The sequence below is a fragment of the Cynoglossus semilaevis genome, chromosome 6 (assembly GCF_000523025.1).
Source record: "Cynoglossus semilaevis isolate Cse_v1.0 chromosome 6, Cse_v1.0, whole genome shotgun sequence".
Classification (NCBI taxonomy): domain Eukaryota; kingdom Metazoa; phylum Chordata; class Actinopteri; order Pleuronectiformes; family Cynoglossidae; genus Cynoglossus; species Cynoglossus semilaevis.
In genome coordinates, this window is record NC_024312.1 from 11991293 (window position 1) to 12015392 (window position 24100).

The 24100-nt window shown below is 40.6% G+C and overlaps 2 protein-coding genes and 1 long non-coding RNA gene across 3 annotated transcripts in view; 2 read left to right on the forward strand and 1 right to left on the reverse strand.

The window, feature by feature from the left end:
• The window catches only part of LOC107988669 (uncharacterized), a 73393-nt gene extending 59881 nt beyond the window's left edge, over positions 1–13512 (forward strand). The window contains exons 4-6 of the long non-coding RNA XR_001760130.2: positions 7859–8143; positions 8738–8797; positions 10743–13512. This is a non-coding gene — a long non-coding RNA (uncharacterized LOC107988669). The remainder of the gene's footprint in view (positions 1–7858; positions 8144–8737; positions 8798–10742) is intronic.
• On the reverse strand, positions 113–8725 carry LOC103380191 (uncharacterized). Its single transcript, XM_017032914.2, has 2 exons — positions 2776–8725; positions 113–1144 (listed from the first exon to the last, which is right to left on the reverse strand). The coding sequence occupies exons 1-2, from the start codon at positions 8129–8131 to the stop codon at positions 432–434; spliced, it is 6069 nt and encodes a 2022-aa protein (XP_016888403.1). The 5' UTR covers positions 8132–8725; the 3' UTR covers positions 113–431.
• Positions 13513–14220: 708 nt separating the features above from the next.
• LOC103380180 (round spermatid basic protein 1-like) lies at positions 14221–23686 on the forward strand. The gene is made up of 8 exons (XM_008312018.3): positions 14221–14737; positions 14981–15100; positions 15642–16306; positions 19436–19573; positions 19696–19838; positions 20003–20170; positions 20565–20676; positions 21317–23686. The coding sequence occupies exons 1-8, from the start codon at positions 14248–14250 to the stop codon at positions 22967–22969; spliced, it is 3489 nt and encodes a 1162-aa protein (XP_008310240.1). The 5' UTR covers positions 14221–14247; the 3' UTR covers positions 22970–23686.
• Positions 23687–24100: the final 414 nt, after the last annotated feature.

Consider the following 24100-nt stretch of genomic DNA (forward strand, 5'->3'; position numbering starts at 1 on the left):
CTGCAGATTTTTTTATTTAAATTAATTTATCACATTAAGTTAAACAATTTTAGTTTGAATGTCTACCCTTATTTCTTAGAGAAAAGGCACAAATCACATAAACAAAATGCGATTTCATGTTAAATATTCTTTAATATTACTAAATAATTATAATTTAGTTACAAAACATTCGAAACACTTTCAAACGTATCACTGACCTTCAAATTAAGAGAAAAAAAGTCTCTGTTGTTTCCAAAGGTAGTCATGTAAAATAAACACTTTCCTGACAACAAGCTGATCATAGATCACCTTGGTACATCCAAGTTCATTCTTGTAATTACCAAACAGCGAAAGCCTGTAAAATCATACGCCACAAGGAGGCAGCATTTACTTAATAGTGCACAGTTATTGTGTTGAGAGAGCACGAATACAAGTTTTACCATAAATGCAGTTCAAGGATCAAACCTTTTCGGTCTGATCATCATCCTGACTGTTTTAAATGAGTGTCTGTAATTAGTGGGGTAATACTCTGAAGTGATATTGTGCCACGTCCCCCAGAAAATACCATCTCTGAGTCCTTTGTACCTTCCTTCCTTGTAGTATCTCCCGTTCAGGTTGGCGGACATGCAGGCGTCAAACCACCAGCCAGAGCTGTAATAGGCCCCACAGTTACCTGATGGATATCTGTCATTGTCCCTGTCTGGGGTAGTAAAGGGTTTGTTGTTGTGATCGAACATTTTGTTGAAGCGGAGAGCGTCCCCTGCTGTACCGGAGTAAACACCTATAGTCAGCCTGTAGCGGAGACGCTCACTTGCCACCTTGAACTTGTCATACTCTGCATATTCCATCAACCCGTCGAAGTCCTCCAGCTCCACCCGCAGCACCATATCCCTGTCGCGGGTGAGCAGGTGGATCAGGTTGTTCCCCAGCCAAAACTCCCCTCCGTTCAGCTGCCCAAACCCTGATCGGTAATCTGCCCAGGTGCGGTTGAAGCTCACGCTGCCGTCCTGTCTGAGCTGCAGCAGCGTCCACCCTCCACCGGTCAGGTCCATGTCACAGAAGACCGGGAAGCTCTTACTGCGCAGGTCAGGGGTCACCGTGTACACCCCGCTCTTTGTCTTCCCTCTGAGCAGATGGTCTGAGCAGTCTCTTATAGCACTGGCTTCTGAAGAACAGGGAAAGAAGGTGACTATGGAAAACAGAAGTTTGTTCACACCACTCCAGATTGATAAATCTGTAAAAATACATTTGTTAAGAAAGGAATTGAACTACAGTCCTACTTCAGTTGGAATGGTGAAGATGGTGTTGTTAATATTATTATGAAGCTGAGCTAAGACGATTGAATAATGGAGCTCACAGGTAATGTGAATAAGCATCCATCCATCCGTCCATTCTGACTAAGAGTGAGGGCGGAGTTCGACAACTATATTACTGTTTTCATGTACAGTGACTCTGAGTTTTGACAGAGTTTTGCTTTTGTTTTCTTGTTTTTCCCAATGGGGTCTGAGTGGAAAGGTTTATCAGTGGAAAATGAATCAGCCAGGTTGCATTTATGAAACTTTGCTGCCATTAAAAACCTGAAAGAGTGAGGTTAGGGAGGTTGACAGTTAGCTCAGCCACTTAGACACGGTGAGTTCGAGTCTTAAATCTCAAATGTCAATCAAAGTTAAAAAAAGAGTACATTTTGGACAATTTTATGAATAAAACGTTTGTGTGAAACAAAATGATCCTTTAAATTAATTTGAGGTGAGATTGTAAATATAAGTTTTTGTTGTTTTTAAAGTGGTCCACACTGGGGTTGGGGGTGTACTGTTCAACAGAAAACTGGAGCTCTGGCCTAAGAAGGACTGACCCATCACTTTCCATGTAACAGCCTAAATGCATTCCCCCCCAAAACAATACACTAAGACAACAATGGATGCAACTTTTAAATTAAAAGAAGCCCAGGATATGTTGGCCTTCAATAATTCAACCCTAATACCTGACATTTTTCTATTGTATCTTTCTACCTTTCATTTGTGTCAAATGTCAATCAAAGTTAAAAAAAAGAGTACATTTTGGACAATTTTATATATATAAAAAATAAAAATAAATCCATAGGTAGTTGTGAGAATGTCCTTTCTCACTAAAGAGCCTGTTCCCTGAAATGCTAATGCACATGAGTGAGGTGAACATGTGGGACACTCCGTCTGATAAATGAAATCACATGACCTCAAGAAAGGATGGGATGAATTTGATGATGAATGATTTACTGACTGCACATCTGTGCCGGATGTTTTTAAAAGCTGTTTGTCTGTGCATTGTTGTGGTTTCATTTCTGACCCTCTCCTACCCTTAAACACACACACGCACTGACATAACTATTCTGCACACACATGCAAATTCCATCTTTGACTTTGAGTAATAATGTATGTATGGCACTAAGATGATCTCACCCAAAGCCAGCAGTATTATAGCCTCATAAATGTTTATATGATGATCGTTAGGGTTTGCCATGTGGTCCCCAATACTGATATTCTTCCAGGTCAGGTCAAACCAATTATTTGTTTTTTAACTGTTCTGTTTTGAATAACGCATTCAAAACAACTAAGCTGTATATTTGTTTCACATTTCTATCTGTAGCGTCACCAGAGGACAACAGATGTTTGTGAAAATGACTATCAATGTCAAGGCATTTCATGTGTCTACCTCACCCTTTGGTTGGTACTAACAGATCTGTATTTGATAAAGCATAATTACGGCATTTATTACAATGTGCAAAAAATATTGACCATAGAATGAGGTATTATGTCTTGCCTTTTGATGCCATCCACTTTCTGTAGTCTGCACCATCGCCCTTGTTGTTGTCTGCTGGATGCTGTTTTGGAAACAGGTCTGCTATTGGTCCAGTTGACCCTTGCCTGTCACTGGGAAACGCAGCCACCTGGTTGATTTTTACTCGAAGCTCTCGTGCACTAGGAGTGGAATACTCAGCTGCTGCAAGCTGAGGGCCAGAGGTGACAGAAGTAGTTGACTCAGTGTCAGGGCTAAGTATGGAGGAAGTATGAGCCCCGGGATAAGTCACTGGAAAGACCGGTTTTTCTGAACCTGAGGTTTTTCCAGGTGCAGTGTTCTCTGTGCTGTGTAGCATCAGAGATGCTGCGCTGGGCTTGGTATTGGAATTGAACTTTGTGGCTCCTGGACTGGTGCTAGTGATAACACTCGGGAGGATGCCACGGATCATTATGTTTGGTCTTGTTGTAACTGGGATCAATGAAGGTTCTCTGACTGTTTGTGGCTTCAGATCACACGGGGTCCTGCTGTCTGGGCTCTCGGTTAGGAGACCTGAAAATAAAGGAAAGATCCTCTTAGGGCTTGATGTTGGGCTTAGATTGAAAGATTTTTTGCTGGGGTTGAACTCTGCATCACCTGTGGAATGAGTGATTTTATTGTCCCGACTTAGAGGCCCAGATGTAGGCAGCAGGTCGATTTGAGAAATTCGTGTGCCATCTGGAGTTATCCCGCTGAGATAAGGATTTGAGTCTGTTTTGTTGTTTGGGCTTGATTCGAGTCGCACTGCTGGTTCTGGCCTTTGAACAGATGTTGCTTCTGGCTGCAGTGTGGGTCTGTGTGCAGGAGTAGGCGGTAGTGTGGATGACCTGATGGTTTCATCAGGCAGAGTTTTCTGATCAGGTGTTTCAGCATGTTTTCGTGGTATTTGGCTAACTTTGGCTTTTACATCCGCTTTAGTCCTTTTGTTGGAATTGAGCTCCTGTTTTTTGTAGTGTAAAGGGTCTTTCTGGACGGGTCGAGAATCCTGGTCAGAGGGTTTATTGCCATCTAGTGAAAGATTGATTAAAGGTGTTGTGTCCAGGTATTGTTCAGACTCAGGAGAAGGACCTTCATTATTGTTTCTATTAAACATTGAAGATCTGTTGCTAGGACTCAGTGTTAGCTTAGTATTTTTCGCTCTTTTAGAATCAGGAACAAGAGGTGATTTTGTTTTTTGGTTTCTCTGAGGATTGATGACAGAACCACTGGCTGGTCTTTTATGAGTGGCAGGTCTCTGGGCAGAAGGCGAAGATTTTGATGAAGAATTTGTCTTTTGACTTTTGTCATGTGCTGGTGCTGGATTATTTTTCATATTTTTTCCAGCTGTTATAATTTCATCCGTAGTGCTGTGATCAGGATCGAACTTAGGTGTGATGTGAACAGATGTTGCTTCTGGCTGCAGTGTGGATCTGTGTGCAGGAGTAGGTCGTGGTGTGGATGACCTGTTGGACTGTGGTTCAGGGTTTTCATTACGTAGAGTTTTCTGATCAGGTGTTTCAGCATGTTTTCGTGGTATTTGGCTAACTTTGGCTTTTACATCCGCTTTAGTCCTTTTGTTGGAATTGAGCTCCTGTTTTTTGTAGTGTAAAGGGTCTTTCTGGACGGGTCGAGAATCCTGGTCAGAGGGTTTATCGCCATCTAGTGAAAGATTGATTAAAGGTGTTGTGTCCAGGTATTGTTCAGACTCAGGAGAAGGACCTTCATTATTGTTTCTATTAAACGTTGAAGATCTGTTGCTAGGACTCAGTGTTAGCTTAGTATTTTTCGCTCTTTCAGAATCAGGAACAAGAGGAGATTTTGTTTTTTGGTTTCTCTGAGGATTGATGACAGAACCACTGGCTGGTCTTTTATGAGTGGCAGGTCTCTGGGCAGGAGGTGAAGATTTTGATGAAGAATTTGTCTTTTGACCTTTGTCATGTGCTGGATTATTTTTCATATTTTTTCCGGCTGTCGTAGTTTCAACTGTAGTGCTGTGATCAGGGTCAGACTTAGTTGTGATTCCAGAAACTTTGACTAAGCCAATTGTGTTTACTGTTGCTGTCCTCTGATGGAATGTGGTTCTCTGTACTGGTGCTTCAGGCTGTGGCTGAGAATTTGACCTTTGGCCCTTGTCATGCATCAACAGTGAAATATTTCTAAATTTCTGATCTGTTGTTTGAACGCTAGGTAGAGTAATCTGATCAGTTACTGAGTGGACTTCGGTCGCAGGGTCTTGATCAAGATCAGTTGGGCTTATCGTTGTTACTGTCTGATCGGATGTAGGTCCGACAAGACTGTCGTAAGATACTGACGCTTGATGAGAATTTTCTTTTAGAATCTCTAACATATTTTGAACTGATGTAAGTTCCGTATCAAGGACTGGATATTGATCATGGTTCATGTTTTGATCAATTGTTATTTTATTGATTTTTATTGAGTAGCCAGGTGTTGTAGTGTGGTGGGCAGTCACATGACCTAGTTCAGAACTGTTTGTGTTTGTTGCTGCAGATTTCTGATGAGGTCTAGGTCTTTGGACAGGTGGGAGGGGCATTTGATGAATATTTGGCTTTAGGTCTTGGTTATGTATACGTGAAGCATTCTTTTTCAAATTAGGAGTGATTTTAAGGCGTGGAGTGCTATGGTCAGGTTTTGCATATTTCTCTCTCCGAGGATCTTTGGCAGAGCCTTTTAGGTTTACTGTAGCCGTCCTGTTATGAGATGGAGGTCTCTGGGCTGGAGGTGAAAACGTTCGATTAAAGTTTGGATTTTGGCCTCTGGTTTGTTTATGTTTATTTTGAACAGTAGTCATTTTATCAAGGGGAGAAAACAGATCAGGTTTTGAAGTTGTTTTAATAATTTGACTTTTGTCGGATCTTGTTGTATTTACTGATGTGGGTCTTAAGGAGGGGATTTTAGACTTCTGATGAGAATGGGGTTTTTGAACATTTGACCTATTAGGATTAGTTGGGAGGCCTTCATGTTGTTTAAGCAATGGATTTTTATACACATTTTGACTAATAATTCTTCCATCTGACGATGTGTTGTTATAATTTTCCGACTCAGAATCCTGGTGAGAACCAGTTTGGTTTACAGTTGCAGGTTTCTGATTAGAGGTTGGTCTCTCAGGAGACCTTTTGCCTTGTTGAGGCAGTGAAATATTTTTTATATTTTGAGCTGTGGTTTTTTCACCATATGGAGGAAATAGGTGAGTGTTTATTCCTGTCTGGACAGTTGTAGAACCAGTTGTACCAACAGTCGATGGCCTCTGAGGAGAGGGAGCTCTCTGATCAGGAGGTGCAGAAGTCTGATTAGAATTTAGCTCTTGGCCTTTGTCACGTCCAAGCAGTGAATTATTTTGTTGATTCTCACCAGTTGTTAAATGATGGTGTGAAACTCTTTGGTCAGGTTTTGCAGTATGAGTCTGTTGTTCTGAGGCTCCTGGCTTTCTGGACTTGATATTTGGGTCAACTGTTGGTTTTTGGACCAGGGGCTTCAGCTTCTGGACGGGTCTAGTCTTTTTCTCAGGTATAGGTGCTCGGTCATGTTTATGGTCATTCTTTGAATTTTTCAGCTTTTGTGTTGCTTCAGGCTTCATTCCCTGCTTTTTACCCAGATTAACTCCTTGACCAAATCCAAATTTTCTACCGGTGTTCATGCTGGGGCTTGTGTTTTTTGCTCCCCGGCTGCTGCGTTCTGTGACTGCTGCCATTGTAGTTGTGAAAAAATGTTGTACGTGTGTCGAGGCGATCTTAGTTGCTGACGTTGAGTGAACCTGACCCTGAACGCCTGGCCAAGACCTGGGACTGGAGGTGGATGTGAACCTGTTGGTGATAGTAGTAATCTGTTGTCTGGGGACTTCCAAAGTGCTTAATGTGGGCGTCGCAGTTGGATCGTTTGTGGTCCTGAAGCTTGCATCTGCATCTGGGTGCGGTTGTTCATAAATTTGAGTGTGTTCAAAGTCTGTGCTTTGGGATGGTAGTCCAAGAGCTGCTATCACTGTTGCTTCATTGACATCTGTGATCAAATGTGGACTGGACCACAGAGAAGTAGATGAAAGGGGTGACGTCAAGGTTATAACTTTGTTCGGGTCCATAGTTTTATGTCTCCCTGTAATAAAACCAGTGATAGATGGAGGAGTCTGGCTGACAGAAACAAAGTCTTTTCTCTCCTCTGCGTCGTTGGATGTTAATTTTTCATCACTGGGTCTCTGCCCACCCTGTACCACATTTCCACTTTGCGTTTTGATCTCTGCGCTCGTCACCCCGTCTGTCTCACCACTCTCCCCACTGTTAATTGTCTTGCCTTTTACTACCAGCCCATTGTTTTCGGTCGGTTTTAATATCTTGTTATTTTGCCACGCTTTTATTTCTTCTCCTGTGTTCTCTTTACTATCCACACCCTGCTGCTCCTGCTCCTTATTTATGTGCCCAGCATAGTCCTCAGATGTCATTATTCTTTCACTGACTTGATTTTCTTCTGTTTGTTTTTTTCCATCCATTTGTTCTTGGTAACTTGCTGTGTTATCCATATTTATATCAGATGAGTTTTTTTCTCCCTCTTTCTGGGTTATTTTCCCTTTATCACCTGTCAGCTTTTCATTTTTATTACCTTCCATTCCTTTTTGCTCACTGTTATTTTTTTCAGCAACTGTTTCTCCATGCGTAACTTCTGTTTTCCCGTTTGCAGTTAGCGTCGTTGACCATGCCAAATTACCACTCACTGTTACACCCTCGTCCCGACTTTTTCCATCTTTTTCTGACACTTCTGGTGAGACTTCTGCTCCTTCCATTTCTTTAATAAGCCCCTGATTACTCTCTTTTACTGCCTGCAATTTATTCCTCCCTCCTCTGTCCAAATCTGTTCTGTTTTCTGTGTTAATTTCACCAACTCCTCCTAGAGCCTCAGTCCCCTTTATCTTGCCTGATCCAAAGTCATCTCCAGACTTTTCCTTAGATCTTTTATTCACACAACGCCACTCATCCTCACGTTTTTCTGTATTTTCATTCAGCTTCACATGCTCTTTTTCTGTATGCATGTCACACATTTTCTCAGTTTGTCTTACTGTACAATCTGCACACTTCTTCCTCAGTTGGTCCACGGTGTCTTTCAAGTCCTGCAGCTCCCTCATGATCTTCTCCAGGTCTCTCAGCTGAGACGGCAGATGAACGGTCAGTGCTGGCAAACTGAGCGAGTAGAGGCAAGCTGCGTCCTCCTGCCCGTGTCCACAGGGTTCCTCTAGTTGCAGTGTTGCAGCACATGGCCCAGACCCCTTGTCTTCTGATGGGTATCCTTGACCAGAGCCTACTGTTGTCCAAAAGAGGCTTGAAAAGACGAAATACATGCATGGTGCTGTTAACTTCATCGTGTCCCAAGGGTAAAGAGTGAAAAAGAAGGAGAGGGGAAAGAGCGTAAATAAGAGTGACCTCAGTTTGTAAAGCACAGTGTCAGGGAGAGGAGGGGGTAAGGTGGGAGGGAAAGGGGAAGGAGGCTAAACTGATGAAGTTGTTCATGTTGTTGTTCAAATGATGTTGTTCAAATGAAAGACTTTGTGACAAAAATGAGCAGTGAGGAAACAGGGTTTCTAATGGAAACAGAGTAAAAAAGTGTTGCATAGGTGGCAGACGGTTTCTGAACAGATACGATGGATTTACCAAAGAACATAAATCAGCAAATATGTCACGTCACCAAAATTCCTGTTTTTCTTCTCTTCTTCAAATTTGTTTTTATTTAGATATTTAATTCACGCCAATTTCACAGCATTCTCAGTCAGTGCTGTAATAATGAATTTGTATTGCATATGTGTTGCAGCTTTGCCACAAGTGTCTCAGACTTCCTGTCAGTGGTCTATAAACATGTGAGGGACAGATGTGACAAGTCAGAATATGAATTTAATTCAACCTAGTGGCTGTTGGACCACCACCATGCATTTCCTACTTAGATTTATAATACTGCATTCTTTATGATTCAGCTCCTGCCCAATGGAAGCCAAGAAATGTCAGCTTTACCGGAGAAGACCACTTGATTCAAGGTAATTGTCACGGAAGAGTAATCACTCATGTGCTATTAACTGCATTTGGACACCGCTAATCCTTGACAAGTGTAGAGAGTTAGTGAGGTAATTGCTTCCCATAATACTCAAATCATATCTTCACACTGGAAACTGTCTCTAACTGTTTCACGATGAGCCGAACGCAGCCTGGCTTGGAGACAGTGAAGTTCAGGTGACTTAATTCCTGTTTTTATATGCTGTCTGCTGAAGTCTAGCACCTTATGTGAAAGTCACGTTACTGTGATCCCTCTCCTATCGCGGTAGTTGCGTTGCAAGACCCACCGCGAAATAGGAAAAATCGCGAAGTAGAGGCGAGATAGTTATTATATTATTTACATATATATTTACCCCTTTACGAACCTCACCCACACTGTTATCAACAGTCGAACGACAACAACAGTGCCCTCCTGTGTCCAACGTATGTTATTACCCTACATTAATGAAATGCTCACCTTATTGTATATACAATATGTCACGCATAACATGCGGGTATCGTAGATTTTCCAACCCATATCTTTACCCTGTATGTACTGTATGTGTTGCTAAATGTCTTTTCGTTTATTTATATACTGTTTTCACCTTTTTAGACTACGAAATTATAGTTTTTCACAAAAATAATTGGACATTTAAAAATTTTAATAGCGTAAAATATCGCGATTAATTTCGCGAGATCGGATTTAAAAAATCCACGATATAGAGAGGGAACACTGTATACATATTATATGTAAATAGGTGTCAATTTAAGATATTTGTCTTTAGAATCAACATAGCCAGACTGTTAACTGATTACATGCCAGAAGTAAAAAAAAAAGTTTAAATTCGACTGACACTAAAATACTAAAACACTTGCACTGGTAACTGTTTACTTTATTGAGAGCCTTGTGTCATAACACAATTATGTCGTCCTGATCATGGGGTCACACCGAAGCCAAAACGAGTCTTCCCTTTAACTCACATGATTGTGAGTGCCAGTAAAATGGATCAAAATCTCATCATGTACAAAGCTGTCTAGAAGATACTGAAAAGTGTTTGTGTTTTATCTCCAAAGATTATCTAGTTAACACAACAACAGTGAAAAGTAAACCATAAAAGAGGAAGAAATCCAGATGTTATAGCAGAGTAGCTGAAAAACATAGGGCTGTCTTATTCAAATGGTGGCAACAGACATTATGAATTGTCATCATTTTACCTCTGTTTAAAATGACAAATACTTACAAACACAAATACAAACACTCTCCAAATAGTTGTGTTTATTTGTAATGGGTGTCATTAAAATGTTTTTAATGTAATTGTATGTTTTTGTCCAAATTTTGTTTATTAGTCAAATGAAATGTTCAGTTCAGCTGATACTCTTGGTTTAAAAATTTGGCTCTACTGGTTTTATAATTAAATAGCTCTGGCACAGAGGTTTGGTCATAAATTTAGTTATAGTCGACATTAACTAGCTAGAAGTGCCCCTCCCCCCACAAAGAACTAAATACCAGACAATTCACAAAAAACACAAAAAAGGGAAAATATTATTAACATTGCGAGAAAATTTAATTAATACATACTCAACATAAACTGGGGAAGGAGGAGAGATGGGGTGTGGAGGCATCTAAGAGAAGGCTAGTTGGCTAAAATATTAGAAAGAAAAACAAATGACAAAAGCTAAGCATGTCAAATTTAAAGTAGTTGATAAGTATATTAGCAGTTGATTAAGATACAAATAACAGTATAAACATGACCTTTCTCTTTTCCACCACGGAGAACAGTCACGAGTATTTTTATTCCCTTTAATACCTTTACTCTGGGCCCTACCCTTGTATGGGCAGCAGTTCTTTTCCCCTAGAGTGCCCTTAGTGTTTTCAATTCCCCTTGTAAGATGACTTGGCCCGCTCTCTGCCCTGGATCATGTAAACACTATGTTTTTTTTCCAACACAGACCGGAGTAAACATCTGACCATCAGCCCCAGCTTCAGTGCCTGAGCTTCTTGGCAGACCACTCCATCTCCAATAACTTTGGGCAGAGGAATCACTTGTTTATCATGTCTACTCCGTGCATAAGTGTCCCATTAGCAGCTGGACTAGAGCAAAACCTAATGACTGTCGTTGTGCGGTGCCAAGCCATTTGTAATAGCACACTCACTCTGCCTAACTAAAAGGTACAGTATGAGGCTACCTGGAAAATATTGTTCTATAGACTCACACGTTGCATGCGAAAAACAAATAAAAAGGATCACTTAGCAAAATGCTTTCGTGACACAATGTCCCCCAAACTCCCTACGAGTACTGTATAAAGTATGTGATTAATTAAGAGACAAACAAATTCACCTCATGCAGTGATATATATGTATATTACATATTAATGAAGGTTCTACAGTATATATCAGTGGTTTTCACAGTGGGGGCGGTGGCCGCCAGGGTGCGCTAAAACGAAATTGAAGTGGAATAAGAAAAATAGTTACATACAATTACAATTTGCACCTGTTATCAAGCTACTCTGCCCCTCAAGCTTGCGTATAGCTAGCTAGCGCAAACACACTAGCTAGCGCAAAATGGACAACACATTTCATTTGGATTAGGAACTCCTTTACCTTCTTTGATTTCTTTCTTCTGTTCCTATTTGTCAACAGTATTATTCAGTGTGTTAATTTTCTTATGCTAAACAAATGTATTAATTATTGACTAGCAAAAAAAGCTTCATTCAAAGTTATGGTAGATCGGAAAAATCAAGAAAGTGTGAATCGCATATTTTTTATTATTATATTATATTATTAATTTGTGTTAACAGTTGTGAACATTCAGTAAAAAGTAACATCAGAGCTGCAGCCTTGAGCAGAAGGGTGGTATAGTACTTAGCAGCTTAGAATATTTAAGATAGAAACTGACTATTGTACATAATAATAATAAATTTGACTGAAAATCTGCTTTAATATAATGGTAAATTATTCACTACAGATGAAGTTTTTAAGATTATGGTGCATGTTTCAACATGAAACATTTGGTGCACAGGGATTGGAAGAGAACAACTCCACTGAATAGCATTGATATTTTTAACTAGCCAGAGGTCTCGGTACACCAAAGCAGCTGTTGGTGGGCTCTCTTCATGGCCTAAATATCACAGTTCCTTAGGGGCCTTGGACATTTGTGGCGCCAGAGCTGGGGCTAAAGAGAAGGGCTTAGACATGTACTGCATGTAATGTTGTGTGATTATTTATTTGGTCTTGGTCTCAGACTCGAGGCCTTTGACACCGTTGTGGAGAGGGGGACACTGAACAAACTCTTAGCCATCATGGACAACAATGAGCACCCTCTCCATCATACTGTAGACAGACAACGGAGTGCCTTCTCTCATAGGCTGCTCCAGCTCCACTGTCGTAGGGACAGATACAGGAAATCCTTCTGTGAATGTCTGTGTCTGATTTACACAATAGATAGATAGATAGATAGATAGATAGATAGATAGATAGATAGATAGATTTACTTCTAATTACTTAAAGAAGTAATTAGAAGTAAATGAAGAGATAATGTGGTACAGACAACAGATATGATGATGGCAGCCCATGTCTATGCACCGGCCCCTGCTTGTGCCTTTGGAACACATCTGCAATTCGATTTGATTTGAATATATATATATATATATATATATATATTTAGTTCTCCCTGTTTAACCACGGAAACTTAATTGGAATTCTTCAATAAGTCCTGTAGGTAGAGCAGAAATTGATTCAAAGTTGACTTGACCTGTACATTTAATTATTGGAACAGAGCGTTTACGTGAAGTTAGCACCATCTATAGGCCAAAGAGGAGGTGCTACATGTTCATCATGTACATGTGACACCAGAATACCATAATACTGTACTGTATTAATTAATACTGCATACTCCATCTTGAATGTGCTAGTATAACTAAGCTGGGTTGTGTCAATATTCAGTCATCCTGTCCTGCGTGTATTTTGTTTTTGACCTTTTTTTTTGGCGATCGGTCAAATTGTTTCGGGGTAAAAATATTTACCCGTTGCTCAGTTACTCCGATGTGTGTATCAAAATTTAAAGTTTCATTTGTTCTTGTATATATTAAAAATATTTTTACAACCAAACCCAGCTTCTTATTTACACAGAGAACACAGAGAAGTCCTGTAAAAATCTAATAGAAGAATCCATCTCCACCCCAACCCTGTCTCCTTCTTTCGCCTTCACATCCACTTGTTTATATAATAGTCTGCTGTGCTGTGTCCAGAGGAATTTGTACACACTGATGATCTTCACTGACAATGGCTTGGTCTTAAATGTGATTTGTTTATACCTCTTGTTCATTCAGTTACACACTGTGCAGACTATTTACCATGTGCTAAGGGGAAGATGACACCGTTTCCAGCATAACATGGATCATCTCTGGTTTCTATTATAAAAGACAGCACTTTCAAAGCAGCTTTCGCAAGCAGCAAAAAAAAAAAAAAGAAGAAGAAGAAAAGAAAATCACCTTACTAGTAAAACAAAATACATTTTCCTTACCCTTTCCCTCCCTTTTCCACTTCTCATACCATGTCAACTATAAATACTCATTCATCACATTTGACTTATGTATGCATTTACATTAAAGAACCCAGTAATGGGACATTAAACTGTTTTTAGATGATTTCCAAGCCTTTTAGACTTAGTCTAAGACCGATGACTGTCAGAGACAGAGACTACATTTACATTCTTATACTGCCACCTAGAGGCAGTTAACGTACACTGCTTATTCAATGTGTTATACTATCGATACGACACATTTATATGTATTTATATATGCCAAATATATGCCACATATAGGCTACATGTTTATACTATATATATATATACATACAGCATTGTTCTAAATTTGTTGTAAATTTGACAAAAACATTTAATATTTTCAAAAAGAAAACTCTTCTTAAGGACATATTCAGATTTCCTAATTTTAGTTGCTTAATTGTGAATTATACTTTACCTCGTCGTCATCAAAAGTTCTTTCTAAATTACTTTTTAAATAATGGATTTATAAAGATAACTATAACTCTATAGAGAACTTTGTAGGGGTGGCAATAAATATAAAAATAAAAATGTGAGTTAGAGACTTAGAGAGTTTATAATCTACAAATGATTTGTGATGGGACGGTAAGTACATGTACATAGTACATTATACATAGTATAACTCGACAGCCGGTACACTGTGGAGAAAACAATCTTTTAACAGGCCATTTAGTGACATTTTACAGGTCGTTGGCGTTGACCTGGTTAGGTAAATGTTGATTAATTACCTCTTATTTCAAACGCAATTTACGTATATGTACTTTTTCAGTGGCTGTTTGTTTTGAAGTGCGCCGCCGTTCTTCCTACTTGCGTATGACGCAGTTCTAAGCCCCGCCCCGCCCTGGCTCTCACGTACCGCTTACGTCTGACCGTAAAAAATAGAAACTTCCAAGATGGCCGAGTCCGTGGACTCCATGCATTTCACAGCAAACAGCAAAACAAATTACTCCAAACCACTGATAACCAAACGCCCACCGGAGAGCCGACCGCAGTCTTCCAGCGACATTTACTCGCCACCCGTCAAGAAGGTCCGGGTAGAGGAGAAGGGCCTGAAGCACAGGAGAGTTAACGGAGAAGCCTGCGCAGAGGAAAATCACAACGGGAAGCAGAGTTGTGGGAGCCCAGCGAAATGGAGTTTCGGCCCGGCCGAGGCGAGCCACTCCACTGCTGCTGCTGTGCCAACGACCCCCGCACGGAAAATCTTCAAAATCAGCAACTTCCTCGCGTCGCCTCCAAAAGTAAAAAAGGCTAAAGATAAACGGCATAAAGAGAAAGAAAAGGGTTGCGACGTGCAGCGGAGCTCCCTCGCGGGTGTGGAGAGACTGAGCCCAGCTAGCTGCCATACAAAGACCGAGAACGGCAACGAGAAAATGCTCCAGAGAGGTAGGTCAAAACAGAGAGCCCGACTCACACGGCAACTCTACTTGAACACGTTTGAAATAAGCTAGAAAACACAATGAGTGCAAAAAATATCCACACGGTGTAGTTTACCAAATTATTATGTGTACTACAGGCCCCATTATTTATTAGGCCCAGATGGAAATGTATACACGTGGAAATGTTTGTGCGTAAGTTAACTCGAGTAAAATAGTTTTTTGAGTCTTTCTTCTCCTCTGCTCTCCTCAGATCATCATATGAAGGAAAAGGACAGAGAAAAGAAGAAGAAAAAAGACTTGAAAAATCATAAGCTACAGCCTGTCAGCGACATTGTAAGAGAAAACGGAGACGTTATTTCTCCCCAGAAAGGTAATGTCGGTACTCATTGTCGAATTTATTTAAAAATACAATTTATGCTTAAATGTAAAACAGAAAGCCCCTCAAATATATTTTACCAGCGACTTACAATTTGAGTCAGTCAGTCAGTCAAGCTACAGTAAACATACAAAATACACAGACACATATTTAATAATAATAAATATAAAAGTAGAGTTATAGCTATAGAGTAAGAGGTGCATGTGAGATGTTAGTGGGTTTGGGAGATGTTCATCATCTATCATATACATATACATCATCATCATATGGATGTGGCACAGTGTTATCTTAGTCGCTCTTCACATTTGTGTAGCGTTTAAACCAGGGATCTACTGTAGGCATGTATTTAATCCTAGACATTGACCATCCACCCCCTGAAGCCAGGACTATTAAATATTTGTGTTAAATCTAAATGACTTTTTTTCAGTAAAATGTCATCATCAAAATAATCTTTGGTAGATTAAACCTGAACTCTCTCCTTGTTTTAAGAATCTCTAACCTTGTGATACAAAATGATGGTAATTTTGTCCTGCAGAGCCTAAAGAGAAGCCCGAAGCCTTTTCGGAGAATGACCTCCTGCTGAGGAAGCTCAAGAAGAAAAAGAAAAAGAAGCACAAAGACGAGGAGCGAATTCGAGAGAGGTACCGACCAAAAATGTATCACCGCTCATGTCAGACGACGTGTTCAGGAGTATCTCTGGGTCTGTCTGAATTCCTTAAACAAATGAATGGTAATGACAGCAGCAGCGGCCTGCTCCACCCCTCTCCTGCACCACCGCACCATCAGGATCCTATGTGTGCGCCTAGTTCCATCTCCATGGCCAGAGGTGGACTAGGCTACACCTCACCACTCCACTGCGCCACAGTGCCGGGCATGTCCAGTCTGGAGTTCAGTCCGATGATACATTTGGAGCAGCAGGCCAATGGTGGAGCATTGGTAGTCCATGCCTACATGGAACAGCTCGCTGTTTTAACCCCAGCTGAGATGCAGCGCTTTGCTGAGGAGTTTGTGGCGTTGTCATTCAGTGAGGGTGAGGACCATGCCGCCTATTTTGTGATGGGAATCATTCATGGAGCGGCCTCTTATCTACCGGACTTCCTGGATTACTTCTCCTACAACTTCCCAAACTCACCAGTCAAGATGGAGGTGCTCGGGAAGAAAGACATAGAAACAACCACCATGGCCAACTTCCACACTCAGGTAAGATCGTTGTTTTGTTTTTGACCAATGCCTGTTTTATGTGAGAGTTGTCAGCATACACGTTTTGGCTGTTGATCCAGGGTCCATGTGTGGAGTAATTTGTCACTTTTTTACAAACTGAAACAAACTGGCTTTGTTACCTACTTACTCCTTTTCATAAAATGACCTGAATGACAAATGAGAAATGACACCATCATCTTACTGCCAGATTAGTTTTATTCTTATTAACAGAAAGCAATGTCAAGGCAAAAAATAACCTTTACTGTTAGATTACCTAAAAATAACCAACAATAAAAATACATTTCAAATTATATTAAACTATAAAGATGAAAAAAACTAAACTTTCTGTATAGTTAACACAGCAGAGTGTATAGAAAGTGAACAGAGGACTGTTGGCATGTTGCAATTCTTGCTCTCTTGCTTTGCAGTTGACAATGTGCCATTTAAATTGTATAGCACTATTTTTATCTTTCAGTTAAACAGAGTAACATTCAATGTTGTCAAATAAGTCTCGACAAAAAAGGGACTTTGAAACTTTTTTTTTTGAAACTCGTAAAACACTGTGCTGTTAAACTGAGAAAAGACATTAGTGTATTCAGTGCTCTGACGCTGATGTCTTCAGGTGTTTTGTTAAATTGTTGGTCCTGTCTGTCCCTAGTGTTAAAATACCTTTAAATGTACACCCATAAGTTAGGGCTCATGGGTAGTTTAATACATATTTAATACATCACAAGTATGTTGGTGAATATTGAAATAATGAACACATTGAGGGGAAAAATACCTTCCTGTTGAACTGAGAGTGTGATAATAAAATATTGTGCGGGGAAATAATCAGCATTGTCATGCTAGTAAAAAACTTACGTGAATGAAATACAAAATATTCAATTAAAATATAGAAAACAAATACAAATAATAATGAACAGATAGTAAAGTAAGACCGCTTACCATAATATCAGTAATACAAAAAACGTGTTTAAGACCAGACTATAACTGCTCAGTTCAATGTTGTGCCACATTGTACTGTATAGTCTCAGACATGTATTTAATAAATTCCAGACAGTAACTCGATCCAAGAACATGGCTTACTATAGCCCAGCACTACCATAAATCATCGCATCTGTCATACTATAGAATGTTAGTGTTTTTTGTTTATTGATGACTGAGATGATCTTCTGCTATTGCGCCTTTTATGTACGGTATTTTATAGTCGTGAGTCTCTCGGCATTTAAGGTGCCAAAGATATTCGTTGTGCTGCTGAATGGAGCTCACAACACTGAGTTGTGCAGCTTGACCATGAAATGTTTTTGATTCACGTCTCTGTCTTCAAATCAAAGTGTTCCAAAACCAGTGAAGTCACTTCACTTTCCTCCCTGACTAAACACTGCTGCTCCTCTCATTCTGCTTGTCCTGCTGCTGCTGCTCTCCATCTTTACGTTTTCACTAGAGCTGACTTTTTAAAGCACCGACACCAGAATGCACATGTTTAGCCTTCTGAAAAGTCAGGAAAAGTGCGTTTGGTTGTATCATATGAGTGCTGCACAACAAAAGATAATATTTGTTTTCTACTAAAAGTACCAATACCAATATTTCATGGGCTCTTCACTATCCCCTTCACTTTTGTATCAAAAGGTTTAAATGTCCCATCAAAAGTTTAACAGTGAAAATGTGAATATCACATCAGCTACAGACTGAAGGAAATGCAACAAGTTCAAAATATGTTGGTTGTGGTTGTAAATTTGCCACAATTGTATTTGCCAAGGTAAATTTGGCTGCCAGAAATGACATGTCAGCAAGCAGGTCTAGAAAGACATTAAACAGGAGAGTTGTGAGTTGTTTCCACAGTCACACAGCTCAATCAGAGAAAAGAGAAGAACTAGCGAACCCTCCCACATCTGGTACTTTAATGTGATGAGAGTGTGGTGTGTGATAGTGTCAATGTAATTAAGAAGACAATCAAATAGTGATGTCAAAACTGTCTCTTTAGTGTTTGTTAACCTCCAATCACACAACTTATTTATATCACTTCATCATCATTTCCAGCAGTAGGTAGACCAGTAGATCTTTTGAAGTCTGCATTTACTACTGCAGCAAAGCCTTCCCTCCATAAGCACATCATGTGATCATTAGCATCATCAAGCATTCAGATGTAAACAGAAACCACCAGGTCTACTCTGGAGTCAGTTACTCAGCTCAAAACATGCCATATGAAAGCTAATTTGTTGTCCTGTAAGACTTCCTCAGGACTTATGTCACCTGTCTATAGGTGAAGATTTCTATTTTTATATCACATGGTAAAAGTTGTCCTCTCTAGATGGGCAGAAATGAGCCTACTATTTTTGTCTTCTGTTTCCTTTGTTTTAACCCAAATTATGAAAGGCAAAGCAAGAGTGATAGGTGTGTGTGTGTCCGGTGTGTGTGTGTGTGTGTGTATGTATGTATGTGTATGGATCAAGGAAAAGTGTGTGACCAGAAAAGCCCATCAAACTGCTCAAAGCACCTGTCCTTTATTGCAAACATTTCATCTTCTCTTTTCCTTTTACCCAAACGTTTCCAAATTATATAATTGATTTTTATTATCATTATACTTCTGTCTTTTCTTGCAATACCCACAATTCCCCAATATATGGTGTAGAAAATCATAAAAGCATTTTAGCCTTTATGCATGCCTCTTACATGTCATTTATCTTAGTTCACTCGAACGATCCATCTGCTCCTCACCCAGACCTCTGTTCAATTGTGGCCCCTTAACATCACCTTTAATTGACATTTTATTATGCACCAAATACGCCCCATCAAAAATAAGCCACCATTTGCTAACTTTTTTTGTTGAAAAAATAATTTGTAATGAAATTAATTTTTTAAAATCTCAAGAAATAATCTGTTTGTGGGTGTGTGTGTGTGTGACAGATGAAATATAAAACGATCAGAAATTATTCCAGTGTAGACGACTGACAGAGTCAATGTGACTCATGTTTGCTTATGTTTTGCCTCAAACAATCATCAAGTTTTACAGCCATTTTTCTAAAGACACTTAGAAGGATAAAGGTCTTTTATCTGTCTGTTAGGGCTAACCGTGTTTAAAAAGAAGCAGTGTATGATAATGGTTTCCTTTGCGGTGTCTGACTCCAGGTGAAGCGGACATATTCCCAGGGAACCTATCGAGCTGGGGCCATGCGGCAGGTCAGTCTAGTTGGAGCTGTGGATGAAGAGGTTGGAGATTACTTTCCAGAGTTCATCAGCATGTTGGAACAATCTCCTTTCCTGGAGGTTTGTCGGTTGTTTTTTTTTCTAATTAATTTTTAGCACGTGTTAACAACTAGTTGATATAAAAACATCAGTTTTAATTTTTTGTGTGTGGCCGTAACTTGAAGCCTTCTCACTTCCTGCAGCGGACTCTACCTTGGGGGACCTTCTCCAGTCTGCGGCTGCAGAGCCCCACTGAAAGCGATGATGGCCCCATCATGTGGGTCAGACCTGGAGAACAGATGATCCCTTTGGCAGATATGCCCAAGTCACCCTTTAAAAGGAAAAGGTGTGTACTGTAGAGTTGCAGCGGGTTAACCCAGATTGCTGACACAGCACATTGCTTCTCAGTGAAATATTGTGCCTTATCTCAGAGCAGCACGAGCTCTCGAGAGGTACTTACCACGTGTCATTAAAGCGGTTATGGCTGACGTGTGGATGAACATATTTCAGGTCTACCAATGAGATAAAGAACCTGCAATACCTGCCCAGAGCCAGTGAACCCCGGGAGATGCTGTTTGAGGACAGGACAAGAGCCCATGCTGATCACATCGGTCAGGGCTTTGAGAGACAGACTACCGCTGCTGTCGGTGTGCTGAAAGCTGTGCGATGCGGAGAGGAGTGAGTACACATTTGTCTTTGTTTTCCTGTGTGGACACTAGGGGTGTGTATTAACAAGAATCTGGCAATGCGATACATATCACGATACTGGGGCAGTAATATGATATATTAGGATATACTGCGATACTATATGCTTGGCAATATATTTTTGTTGTTTTTTTTAAACAATTTAACTGTAGGAAAACTGTCAGCACAGTAAACACACAACGTTGTTACATGCTTACCATCAGGTTACTAAAATTCTAACAGAGAAATCTTCATTTGTAATCCCTAGAGAAGTATAACTAAAATAACCTGAACCAACACCATGAATGTTTGCATGGTCATGAAAAACAAATTGATTTTATCATTTTAACATTGACTGGTAACCAAGACCATTTTTATTGACCTACAGCAGTGACGTTCCTGCTCGAATCACCAAAGATGTTGTGTGTTTCCATGCTGGAGACTTCCCAGATGTGGTCATGAGGCTGCAGCTCGACCTTCATGAACCTCCGCTGTCTCAGGTGAGGTCCATTTACGGTCTTGCCGCCTAAATCCAACAGGATACATCAGATCTTAAGTGCATCTGTCGAAAGGGCCAGCTGTTTTCTGGACGATCCATGGTGCAGTGGTTTGTACGCCTCCCTTACACATCTGCCTAACACGTACAGAGTACAGGATCCGATCCCCAGATTTACCACATACCCCTAATGGCGCCTCCCATGGCAGCCTATCTGAGTTGCAAAGACTCGCACTGTGAATTTCCTGATTGTAGTACAAATAAGGGACTTTGTTTTTTTTACATTTGCTGGTTGTACACCATACAATCGATTGTGCTATATTTGCTTTGTTTTGTTTTTCTGTTTTTTTTATTTTACTTTCATAATGGCTCCCAAGCATAAGCCAGATACTTGAGGTTTTGGTTTTTATTTATGATTGCACTGTTAGCATAGGTGAGTGACATACAGTAGGTACACTATGAGTTATGCACAGTATGAGTTCCAAGTAATGTTACATTGTTCTATGAAAAAGTCTGTTCAGTGTTTGACACTTGATAAATGTCAGGTAAACGTGTTAGGTTGAGATTAAGAGTGGGGGGCGTGTTTTACTATGTAAGTGGTAAGAAATCTGTAGTCTAATGTGGTCTTGCCTCTGCCATTACAGTGTGTACAGTGGATTGATGATGCCAAACTCAACCAGTTACGGAGGGAAGGCATCCGCTATGCGCGCATCCAACTTTACCATGACGACATCTACTTCATCCCCAGAGGAGTCGTTCATCAGTTCAAGACGGTGTCTGCCGTCTGCAGCCTGGCCTGGCACATCCGACTAAAACAGTACCACCAACACGAACAGAGGCAGGACGAGCAGGAGTTGAAGGAAGAGAAGTGTGCTCGCACAGAAATCACCCTTTGCATCAAGGAGGAAGACAAGGAGGCAGGGGTAGAGAAGTGCGAACCTTCTGTTCAGACAAAGGCTGAGCCGGAGGAAGAGGACGGTCGAGTGACCACACGGATAACAGAACAGGAGGAAAAGGAGCATAAAGCTGAGGCCAGGGAGTTGGCGATGACGCAATCGGTGCTTTTTGTCAGAAAGGAGACAGACGGAGGAGCACTCCCTCATACACTCATAGAACCCAAAGTAGAGCAAGTTGAGAAAGAAAGTGCCCTGGGAGTAGAGAGCACACGTGCAGACGCATGTCCGATTCAGATGAAAATCCTGGAGGAGGGTGTAGCGGACGGCCTGCCCTTAAAACCACTACATCAAATTAAGAAAGAGAACAATATGGAGGAAGAGAAGCAGCTAAGAATAACAGCGCCAGGTGTTAAAGAGAAAACAAGGGACTGTGCAGCAACCACTTTGATTTCATCACCTGTCAAAAAAGATAGAGACAAAGTAAAAAGAGAGAAGGATGAAAAAGAGAGGCAGAAGGAGAAAGATAGAAAGGACAAGGATAGAAGTAAAGAGAAGGACAGGGAGAAAAAGGAGAGGGGGAAGGAAAAGATGAGGGAGCAGGAGAAAGGAAAGGCCGAGTCAGGAAGAGACGGCAGTACATCCACACAGGTGAAAAAGAAAGAGGAAGAGGAGCGGGTAAAAGACGGCAGCAAAGCCCCTCAAATGATGGTTCATGCGCAGAAAGAGGAGAAGTGGGCGAAGGGGTGGGAGTCAAAAACACAACACCCACAGGTCAAAAAAGAGAAGGAGCACGATAAAGACAGAGGGGCCACACAGGTGGCGTCCCACTTACGACCAGACAGAGACGAGTCTCGAGAGACAGTCTCCCAGAAACACAAGTCTTCACAAGGTAAGAAAGAGAAGAGTGGGCACAGGGAGAGCAAAGAGGGCAGCACATTGAGTTTACAGGGGGTGCAGTCCAAATCAGGAAGAGAAGACGGGAAGACCACATCGTCAAAACCTGCAAACCCTCTGATTAGGAAGGAAGGGAAAAGGGACAAAGACGGTAGCGGTAAGGATGAGAGGAAGAAGCCTTTCTCTGGTCCCACACCACCAGAAAACAAACCGCCACGGACACTCATAACCTTTGACCTCTTCAAGCCAATGGAGGCTCACCAGACACTTGCCCTTTCCTTCACGGACAGTCGGCCTAAGACTCACCACCACGGTGACTCTCGAGGGTCATCCTCCAAGCCTGGATCTGAAGGTCGGACGCTCATGTCCTCCAAAGGACCAAAAATAAAGGACTCGACTCAGAGAAAACCCGCCACACCTCTACAGGACACAAGGCCACAGCAGCACTTGATAAAACAGCCCCTGAAGACACACACGCCTCACACAGAAAAAGACCTGGTGATGTGATCGTCCTGGTCTGGTTTTCATTTTTACTGTACAATTTATCTCGAGGCTTTAAAAAATGTTTGGACATGTGTCCTTCTTTTGGACATAAACTGGTCTTTTCAAACTTAGCAAAAGATTAGTGGGTACATTCCTTATGCAGTGAGAAGAGGACTCACTCTCCAAGTGTTGGCTTAAAGGGTCTGTTAGCGAATGTATGTAGGCTACATCAAAATGTTAAGTGACCTGTGTGCCTATGCACTTCTTAGCTGTGCTCTTAAAGCACCTATTTATGGTACTTGACCAGTCAATCTGAGAACAACTCAACATAGGACTTAATCAGTCACATTTTTGGGGGAAAACGATGTCAACACTTCAGCTAACGAGTTATCTCTGCCATGTTTTCTTTAGACTTTGGGATTTTGTTAATCATGACACTCGGAAAAAAAATGAGCAGCAGTTCTTTTCAGACTGGTCTCAAACCTACAGGGCTGTATATGATACTGTATTTACCAAAACTGTACAGTATAGATGTTATTAGCATCAATGTGAGAAAATGTATACAGAAATTGCATATATTTTTTGTAAGATGATTTTTATTTTCCATAGAACCTATTTATATTATTTACTGTGTTTTTATTTGCAACCAATGTACGTGAAGATTTTGTTGTAAATACATTTTATTTCCTAAGATAGGACTTGGTAGTGTGATCAGAACCACTCAATAAATGGTTCAAAATATGTACACTTAAATGCCTCGGGCTTATATAACCAAGTAGCCTCAGTTGCAGCCTTGGTCTTGAAATAAGTTTTCAGTTGTACTAATGCTTCCCAACCTTTTTGAGCTCTATTTCATTAGAAAAATCCCATGGTGCACAACCAAACAAAAATCACGAAAAGTAAATATAATGTTCAACGTTTAATTTATATACTCTGTATAAGCCTGTGCCTGTTTAGTTGAACATGACTCTGATATACTGATACAAGTATATATAGTTTTTATAGCTTTTTCCTTGCCACCTAGTGGAAGGGTATTGCGTTGTTTTGACCATCAGTGTCACACAAAGGAATTAAGACAAATTATTTGCAGTGAATTAATTCTTAGACCAATAAAGTGACTTGATTGCACACTAATGTGCCAGGACACAGAGGTGG